This window comes from Saccopteryx leptura, chromosome 5 (assembly GCF_036850995.1).
Source record: "Saccopteryx leptura isolate mSacLep1 chromosome 5, mSacLep1_pri_phased_curated, whole genome shotgun sequence".
In the NCBI taxonomy this organism is placed as follows: domain Eukaryota; kingdom Metazoa; phylum Chordata; class Mammalia; order Chiroptera; family Emballonuridae; genus Saccopteryx; species Saccopteryx leptura.
The window spans coordinates 213,251,600-213,262,031 of NC_089507.1; the positions used below are offsets into that span (position 1 = coordinate 213,251,600).

General features: G+C 48.0%; 1 protein-coding gene across 1 annotated transcript in view; it reads right to left on the minus strand.

Moving 5' to 3' along the window:
- The window catches only part of CHMP4B (charged multivesicular body protein 4B), a 37,240-nt gene extending 27,283 nt beyond the window's left edge, over nucleotides 1–9,957 (minus strand). The window contains exon 1 of the mRNA XM_066384055.1: nucleotides 9,605–9,957. Within this exon, the coding sequence (XP_066240152.1) occupies nucleotides 9,605–9,794 (190 nt within the window). The 5' untranslated portion in view covers nucleotides 9,795–9,957. The remainder of the gene's footprint in view (nucleotides 1–9,604) is intronic.
- Nucleotides 9,958–10,432: the final 475 nt, after the last annotated feature.

The window sequence follows — 10,432 nt, forward strand, 5'->3', positions numbered from 1 at the left end:
CGTGTCACAGCCTCACAGCCTCAAGGGTAGTAATTCCTTTTCACCTGTGCTTCTTAGGGCATTCTACACAAGCCTCACTGGGGGAGCTTTACTAACTCCCCCACCCCCGGCAGTGCTGCTCCCACTAATTTACTGCTGGGGTTGCCAGTGCATGACAACCAATGGGTCCTCATGACGGAAAGCTTGATTATATGTTAGCCAGTTACTCAAATGACTGCTGTCTTCCATGAAGAAGGCTATTACCTATCAGCAGGACATGTATTTCAAGTCCTTTCTCAAGGAGGGGAAGATGGACTTCTAAACCATCCATGTTCTGAGGCCTCATCAGATCCGGACGTAACTGAAGTTATTTTGCAATAGGGTGAGCTGGGTAAGAGTTCAGTCTTTGAGCAGCAAAAAGAGTACACAAATTGACCAGGGAGACAGCATCCCTGAGCATCCAGGAATGAATCCTGGCCTGCACATACGAAAACTGCCAACATTCTCATTTGATCCCCACCATAATATAGACAGTATCTCTCAAACTTTACTGTGCACGCAAACAACCTAGGGAGCTCACAGAAATGCAGGCTGTGCCTCAGGTCTGGCGGGGCCTGACCATCTGCATTTTTAACAACTTTCCAACTGTTCCCACAGACCATACTTTGAGTAACAAAGTCATATAGTATCCTGTTTTGCAGCTGAAGAAGCTGACACTAAGAAATAGGAGACTTGCCCCAGATCACAAAACTAGTAAGTGGCAGAGGTGAAATGTAAACTCAAGTCTTCTGATCCCAAACCAGCACCTTTTCTACCACACCATACCACTAACCTTCTGAGCTAAACAGCCACACCACAGAGATGCATAGCTTTCCTGAGTCCCTCAAATAAGCCTTCCAGCCCGCTTCGCCCTGTAGGGAAGAGGGAGGAGATAGAGCTAGAAATATCAGCTACGGGAGAATCAAGCCAGCCAGATGCTCTTGTTAAGAACTTAAATCCTTCAATCCTTCAGCTAAGAATCTTGAAGAACCATAACAAACTTTAGGGGTTGCTAGATGCTCATCCCTTTATTTACTAAGAAAAGACCACAGCAAAGTATAACTACTTTTCCAGAAAACAAATTCCCAGGGTATGGGAATTACCAGGGCCATACTGCACACAGAACCAAAATAAATCTAAACAAATAGCTAGTCCTGAATGTTCTGGGGCTGTGCTACTCAGAGCTTGGCTGGAATATTCAGCGTATTCCACTGTCCACTCCACACCCGGGTAACGAGGAAAGAACAGAAACACCAGGCAACAGAACAGTCCATGGAAGAGAGAAGATCTGTCTTAAAGCGCAGACTTGAGACATAAGCACCATCTTCCTTGATCTGTCTTGTTGAAGGAGTATTAGACCTGTTCTAAGGCCCCCCAGAAGCAGAATGAGCACCCTCTTTTCCCAAGGGAAGAAACACAGTTTACTGCCTGTGTCAGAGCTCAGATTGCTGTCATGCCTTCTAACTCCAAATCCCACCTTCTCTACACCAACCCAAGCTGCTTCCCTATGGAGCTACCACCCAATCTGTACTGGACGTGAGCACTACGGAAAGACAGATCACAGCTCCAAGTAAGAAAGGTCACTTTCTAGTCAGAGCTGTCCAAAGACAGACTATACTGTACTGTGGGAGGATAGAGCACCTCATATAAATCCCGCCAGCAGAGAGGTTCAATCAGAGGTTAATTGCTTGGCAGGAGGAATACTGCAAAGGGAGTTTGGGCATTGGCTGGACGGCTGGGTGCGGTGAACATGGCAACCCTCCGATATGGATTACTCTCTTCCTGCTACAATTTCCTCCAACACTTCACTTGTACACTTACCCCAATTTGCCTTTTATCAGTTACTATCCTCACTGAATTGTGAGCCCTCGTAGAGAAAAGGCAGTGTCTTAAGCCAACTTTATATCAGTGTGCCTCAGACTATACGTGGGAGACCAAGGAAATATTTATGTTCCTCTTCTGTGCCAGACACTCTGATAGGCACTTTACATAGATTACCTCATTCCATAGCCTCACAAAAACCCTAAGAATTATTGTTATTCCCTTTTTATAGATGGGAAAATTGAGACTCAGAGTGGATAAGTAACTGCCAAGGAACTGCTGGGGGGGGGGGTTAAGCTAGCATTCAAATCGAGAAATCTTTGCCTACACCACCTGGAAGAAAACACCTGCTGACTTGAGACAAATACAGGCACCTTAAAAACAGGGTAGAACTATATCCAGCTAGATTTGTAGTTTTTTCCTGTTACTATGCTTCCATTTCCTTCTAAATATAGCCATCCACCCTCAGAATGACCAATCTAAAGTTTTTTAATATCCTTTCTCTCACTTTTTTTTAAATTTTTTATTTATTCATTTTAGAGAAGAGAAGAGAGAGAGAGAGAGAGAGAGAAAGGGGGGAGGAGCAGGAAGCATCAACTCCCATATATGCCTTGACCGGGCAGGCCCAGGGTTTTGAACCGGCAACCCCAGCATTCCAGGTTGACGCTTTATCCACTGTGCCACCACAGGTCAGGCTCTCTCACTTTTTAAAAGACAGCGAGTGGCATAGCACAGGGCAATCCTGAGCAAGAGGACCAGGCTTTCATAAACCTTTCCTACCGAAGGACCTCCTCAGGGCCCCAAGAGCTCTGCCCCTCCTCCAGTCGGCCCTGGCTCCATCCCAGGGCTTCGGACCAGTTGTAAACAAAGCAGCTCCTGGCTTTCTGCCTCAGAGATGTTCGCTGCACACATCCTCAGGCCTCATTCTCCACACTCAGACCCGACTCAGGACAACTCAAAATCTCCCTGGCTAACTAGTCCAGCTCAGAGATCCTCACATTTAGCTCAACTTCCAAACAAAATCTATCTTCAATTTCAAATCACATTATAAACCTACTGGCAAGCACTAAAAAATACTTACTCTCCTTGCCAAATGGGGCAAAAAAAAAGATTTTGTCATTTGAATCAGAGACGCCAGCCTGTTTGGACAGCCAACACATAAGGCCTCTCTGACATTCCATCTGTCTAAGATGTAAACCAAAACCAATCTAGCCACCATTTCTTCAAACGAGAAACTTAAGTGCCAACAGAAATTCCCACTGCTCAGTTCCCTGGGTGGGTTTCAGGTTTGCCACGCCAGGGCCCCTGGGAGACCGGGTCCTGCTGGCATATGCACCATTAAGATGTGATTTTCAACCAGATATCTTGACTACAGAGAATCAAAAAGCCATGTTCACTACAAATTTAACTTACTAAGATGGCTTCCGCCTGACCAGGTGGTCCGCAGTGGATAGAGCGTTGGACTGGGATGCAGAAGGACCCAGGTTCGAGACCCCGAGGTCGCAGCTTGAGCGCAGGCTCATCTGGCTTGAGCAAAAAGCTCACCAACTTGGACCCAAGGTCGCTGGCTTGAGCAGGGGGTTACTCGGTCTGCTGAAGGCCCGCAGTCAAGGCACATATGAGAAAGCAATCAGTGGACAACTAAGGTGTTGCAACGAGAGGCTGATGATTGATGCTTCTCATCTCTCCCTTCCTGTCTGTCCCTGTCTATCCCTCTCTCTGACTCTCTCTCTCTGTCCCTGTAAAAAATAAAATAAAAAATAAAATTGATTAAAAAAAAAGACGTCTTCCTACATGTTAATGTTTTATAGCAAATGTATTAAACATGAGAGAGCCACATGGCTACAGCAACAAGCAGAACTTAATGAAGACGTATTTCCCATGAGCTCCTGGCCTCTGCATCGATCAGACATTTTCAGTCAAACCTAAATTAACCTGTATGTGAACTGATTTGCATCCATAAATCCAAAAGAAATGTGCCGGTGTAGATAGAGTGTTTGAGAAACCCAGGCTCCATTTCCCAATTTCGTACAACTCTCTTGTTAAATTAAATTATGGTCCTTTCTACAAACTGTTTTCATCTTTATTACAACAGGACAAAAGGGAAAGCTAAACCATGTAGGTAGGTATTTCCTAACTAGTTACAGTGCCTTCAGGTGAAAAGAACCCTGATACCTGATCATCTTTCTTAGGAGGAAAACCAATAGGACACTGTTTAGAAAAGTACAAATAAAAGACCTCCATCTGGGTGATTTTTGTCATTCATCTATAATGCAATCCAGGGTTCCATCTGGTACTCAGTGAAAGAACTTTTCCTTTTTGACAATCAAACCAAAGAAGTCTAATCAATAATAACTTTATCAGAAAAGTGTACTTACTCAATACCTACAATGTGCCACACTCTTTCATATATTATCTTAGTTAATCCTTACCATATAGTCACGTGAAATGAAGAGAATTTCCACTTTATAGAGATGTGGTGATATTTAAGTCTCCTTGGTGGCAGAGACCATGTCTGGTGGGGGTCTCTATGTTCCGGGCACTGAGCTCCTAGCACTGAGCATGCGGCCTAAGACACAGTTTAAGATTCTACCACTTGCGCCTGACCAGGTGGTTGCGCAGTGGCTAGAGCGTCGGACTGGGATGTGGAAGGACCCAGGTTCGAGACCCCGAGGTCGCCAGCTTGAGCGCGGGCTCATCTGGCTTGAGCAAAGAGCTCACCAGCTGAGACCCAAGGTCGCTGGCTCCAGCAGGGGGTTACTCGGTCTGCTGAAGGTCGGCGGTCAAGGCACATGTGATAAAGCAATCAATGAACAACTAAGAAGTCGCAACGCGCAACGAGAAACTGATGATTGATGCTTCTCATCTCTCTCCGTTCCTGTCTGTCTGTCCCCATCTATCTCTGCCTCTGTAAAAAAAAAAAAAAAAAAAAAAAAAAAAGATTCTACCACTTGCTTAAGAATGAATGCATAACAACCTGACCGGTGGTGGTGCAGTGGATGGAGCACTGACCTGGGACACGAGGTCCCAGGTCCAAAATCCTGAAGTCGCCAACTTGAGCATGGGCTCATGGAAATGATCCCCTGGTCGCTGACTTGAGCCCAAAGGTCACTGGCTTGAGCAAGGGATCGCTGGCTCAGCTGGAGTACACCCCCACCCCCACCCGCGTCAAGGTACGTATGAGAAGCAATCAGTGAACAACTAAAGTGCCGAAGCTCCGTGTTGATGCTTCTCATCTCTCTCCCTTCCTGTCTGTCTCTGTCTCGCTTTAAAAAAAAAAAAAAAAAAAGGAATGAATGTATGACAAAGGGAAAGAAAAAGAAATTTGGAAAAAATATGTACTCTAAGCTTTGCTCTAAGGCCCTAAATGAAACCACGCCTGGAACACACTTGCATACTGCAAATCTACTTGAGTTTTGGAGGTCTGCTTCCAAGGACAATTTATCTTTCCAATGTGTATGTCACACGATAGCATCAACATTTGGCCAACCACTCCACAGGGTAGAGCCTGGTCCTATTTCACTTTTCTTTTTTAATTAATTTTAGAGAGAGGAAGGTGGGGGTGGGGGGGAGAGAAACATCAATCTGTTCCTGTGTGTGCCCCGACTGGGGATCAAACCGGCCACCTGTGAGCTTCGGGATGACACTCTAACCAGCCAAACTATCCGGCCAGGGCATCCTATTTTACTTTCTTTTCTCCTACTAATCACCACATCTTGCACAGGTGGGCATTTAATTAGCTGAGCAATGACAAAGGTCATGATAATGCCTTCAGCTTGTGTGCGAGTAAACAGAACACAAGATGCCCACAGCCACCAGAACTGGTCAGTCATTACGTCCTCTCTCTATCCAATGGGAATAACAACAGAACAGACAAAATTGTTTTCATTCATTTAATAAATACTAAGCACTAACCACATGTCAGCCACTGTGCTAGGTGCTAGAGACAGTGATGAACACGATGATCACATTATGCCCCATGGAACTTAACATCCTCAGTGGATGCTGTGAGACTCGTATGAAAAAAAGACTTTTGCAAACTTCAAAGAACTTATACCATTAGGAAGTATTGCTCCTCTTCAGTGTTCCCTAACTTGGTTAATGGCATCACCTTCCAACCACTGTCCAAGCTATAAACTTAAGAATTGTTCTCAACTCCTCCCTCTCCCTCAACCTGCCCACAGTTCTGATCTGCCACCAAGACTCTTCTGAGTCTCCTTTAGCCCTTTGAGTAGTGAGGGTTTTTTTTAAATAAAATTAGTAATTAGTTCCAGTTCCAGTTTTATTAACCTAAAATCATGTTTGTTTGATAACCAATTTATGGAAACAAGAAGAACATACATTTGCCTTTTTTTAATGTTGCCTTACACATTTTTAAAACAAATCGATTGTACTCTGGACGGTCAGGAGGCACAAGGACGTACACGAATGTTCGTACTAACCAAAGGGTTAGAAAAGTCTGACACGTATCACTTCTCAACTACTCTGCCATGCTTCTACACTAGGCACTTTGTTCCTACTTGAATAATCACAAGTTTCCTTAAAATAATGATAATGGCAAGCCTTTGCTGACCACTTACCATAGGACAGGCACTGTGTTAACAGTTTTGCATGCATAACATAATTTAATCCAATACATTAGATACCAGTACCCCTATTTCCAGGGGAGGAGTCTGAGGTGCAGAGTGACCTCCCCAGGCGCACTCAGCTAGTGAGACAGCTCAGCACACACACAGCTAGTGAGACAGCTCAGCACACACCCACATCCCTGAGACTCCACCCCCATCTGCTCCTGGATCCCTGCCCCAGTCCCCTCCTGGTCGGTCTGCACTGCCTTTCTGCTGCTGCTGGAGTGTCCTTCCAAACGTTCAAGCTGATCTGTCTCTTCTGCTTTGAGATAGCCAGTGGCTCCTCACTATGTCCAGGCCAGGGTCTAACAGCTACAGGCCAGTCCTGTGTTACCCTCTGCTGTCCTACCACTCTCACAGCTCCCAGACTCCGCGCTGACTCACCTCACATCTGCCTCCTCCGTCCTTCCCCTCCCGACAGGAAGCTTCTCTTTAGCCTTGGCTCCAAGTACACACTCAAGTTTCAGCACTGACTGGTGTGTTTCCATCCTTCTGCCCTCCTTCTCCTCCTTCTTCTCTCTCTCTCTCTCTCTCTCTCTCTCTCTCTCTCTCTCACACACACACACACACACACACACACACAAATACATACACAAACTCAAAATAAAACAAAACTACATACTTCTAATCCTGAGTCCCTGGGGGGGTCGGTCTCAGCACAGTATCAAGTCAGTAAGTGCCTGAGTGGCATGTGGTGGTGATAACACTTTGCAGCACCATTCCAACAAGCAGATAAAACCCTTTTCCCCAGAGGATGCTAAAAACGGCAGAAGCTCCTGTCCCCTTAGGCCAACTCACGAAGTTAGACTGCTTCTGGCAGTTATTACAACTGAGACTGGTCCTACCTAGTCTGCCGGAAGCCTCTCTCCAAGACGCTTTATTTTAAAGCATTTTTTAATTGATTGGGGGGGGGGGGGGGCACAAGAAGTGTCAAGTCATAGTTGCTTCAGTTTAGTTGTTCATTGCTTGCTTGTTGCTTGTCATATGTGCCTTGACCCTGCAAGCCTAGGGTTTCAAACCGGCATCCTCAGCACTCCAGGTTGATGCCTTATCCACTGCACCACCCTCTCTAAGCCTCTCTAAACCTCTCTAAAGTCCATTCAATCACCTCTAAAACTGCAGAAACTCAACTAGCTCCAGACCAGAAGACCACAGAACTGGCCTCCGATGGGAGATGAAGTAAACTGATGCCCTCCTCTACCATCCTGCAACGGGGAAAGCATTCCCAAATGCAGACTGGTGAAAACAATGACTAATGACCATGAATAACAGAGGATCCTGACTAAGTCATCCAAGGAAAAAGCCAGAGACAGCAAAATCTGACCCTGTTCTCCATCTCCAGAGCTTCATTCAATTGGAGTCCAGGCCACAAACAGATGACTGCATTCGCCCTCTCTCTGGCCTCCCTGCTCCCGTCCTCCCCTCTCAACAGGTCTAATTTACAAAAAGCAGCCAGATGGTGTTTTTAAAATTATTATCAATGATTAAAACACACTCCTGGATAACACCCTCCAACAGCTCCCCATCCACTTGAAATAAAATCAAAACTCTTTACCAGGAAGTTCAAGGTCCACTCCCTACCCCCTTATTTCATACCACTCTCCACTTCAATCACTACATTCCACAAACAGACGTCTTCTGTTTCTTAAAACACGCCAACCTCTGGGCCTTTTCCTATGCTAGTCCAAGGCCCCTCCCCTGGATTTTTACAGAGCTGGTTTCTTCTCAAGGAATAAACTTACCTTTCCAAAGAGGACTTCCCTGGCTACTCTGTCTAAAGTGGCACCCCTTCCTACCTCATCACTGCTCATCAGAATTTTTTCCCCAGCACACCACAACTAGACTCTATTTCCTTCATTGTTCTCCTGTCTCTGTCTTCTCCCTCATTAGGGTGGAAGCTGTTTTGTTTACCCTATGAATACACTGCATGCAATAAGCACAAATAATTTCCAAAGGACTGGTTGACTAGCGACAGTGGGGCATCCTCAAGACGAGCTAGCCCCTACTATGTGCTGGACCCTGTAATAGCATGATCTTCCTTTCGGAGAGGTAAATTAACCAGTTCAAGGTCACAGAACTAGGGACTACGCGGCCTTCTGAGTCAAATAACTTATCTGTACAGCTCCCTAACCCCTATCACCTTCGCCCCTCTGATGGGGAAGGTCTCATGCTATGTATGGTTCACTCTCATACTGACCTAAATAAAAGCAGATTTGTCTAAATTGCTTCACAGTTATTAAAAGTATTTTCCCATTCACCTCACCCAGAAAGCCACACAACAACAAAAAGTACAGCGCGTCAAGGTTCAATATCCCCGCCCCTAATACACAGCAGTGGGGACGGGGGAGGCGTCGGGCCAATGGAGGGATGGAATCCTCATTTCTGGTTCAGAGAGATGGGGAAGCTGTGAGTCACAGGGGAGAAGGCTTAAAAACCCTGTGGAAACTCCGATAAGCCCTGGCTCCGAAACAACAAGAAGTGAATCAAGCCTCGAAGGCGCTGTAGGCCTTATGGAGGTCAAACCTGCTGGTGGACGGGGCGGGGCGGGGGGGGGGGGGGGGCAACGGGACAACCACGGGACGAGAGAAAAAGTAACTTGCTCAAGTTCACTCAGCAAGTGGACAGCGCCGGAACCAGGGGTCTCCTCTCCCCCTGCCCCCTTTTCTCTCCGTCAAGGAGGCTTCTCAAGGAAAATCCTGGGTCAGGGAGTGGAAGGAGGCCAGGGCCAGCTCAGGGACCCCTCAGAGGGGCAGGAGTGGGACCAGCGTTAGGATGGGGGGCAGAAAGGACTCGAGGAGGAGGCGGCGGCGGGACCTGTGAAGGTGGGAGGGGGCAGGCCAGGGGGAGGAGGGAAAGGCGGAAGTGAAAATAGACTGGGGGTGTGTTGTAAAAACAGGGTGGGGGCAGGCCGGGGGGAGGGCTGGGGTGAGAGTCTGAAGGTGGAGGAGCCCAGGGCTCGCGGAGGCACCGAGGGAGTCCGGCTCGGCTGGGGGGAGCCTCGGCCCCGGAGAGGCACGAACGGGGGGCAGACAGAGGAGAGTCCCAGGAACCGAGCACACCCCGGCGCGTGGCGGCCGAAGGCGGAGTCCGGGCCTCCCGGGAGGCGAGGGGCGTCGGAGGAGGCCGGGCCGACTCACCGCGCTTGTTTTTGGTGCCGTGCTTCTTGGCGGCCGTCAGCTCCTGCTCGATCTTCTTCTCCAGGAATTCTTGTTTCTTACTTAGCATCTCCTCCGTGTCCCGCAGCCGCTGGATGGCCTCCTGGGGGGTCGGGCCGCCCTTGCCAGACTTTCCCCCTCCCGCCCCAAACAGCTTCCCGAACACCGACATGGTTGCTGCTCGCCGCGCCGGCCTGCGCCGTCGGTTCCGGCTCGGCTTCGGCGCCCGCTCCCGGCCCAGCCGCTCCCAGCCGCCGCAGGCCTCTCCGCCGCCTCCGCCCCGCAGCTGGGCCCGGCCGCGCCACCTCCCACAGGCCCCCACGCCCGGCCGGGCCGGCGTCAGGGCAACGCGCCGCCTACTACAACTCCCGGTGCGCAACGCGCCGACAGTGCCTTAAATCTACTGGAAAGAGGCGCGCGGCATGCCGGGAGGCTATAGTCTTCCGGCTTGAGGCGCTGGGCGGTGCGTAGTTTTTGGTCTGTCTAGGGTCAAACGGCGTGGTGGCATGCTGGGAAATGTAGTGTTCTTGGGAACTCGCTCTGTAGAAGAACAAGGACAGAGAGAGAACTAAGAGTATATGGAAAAAACAGTAATTAACATTATGTACATGCTATGGTCTAGGCATCGTGAAAAGTTCTTTATGCATTATCACATTTAATTCTCACAAGCCTATGAAAAATGAGACTGTCCCCATTTTGTTGGTAAGTAATCAACACGGAGAAATCCGAGTGACTTACTAGTCGTGTTTTTGCATTTGCTGTTCTCTCTACCTGGAGTGCCTTTCTACTTTTTACTCACCTAATAGGTTC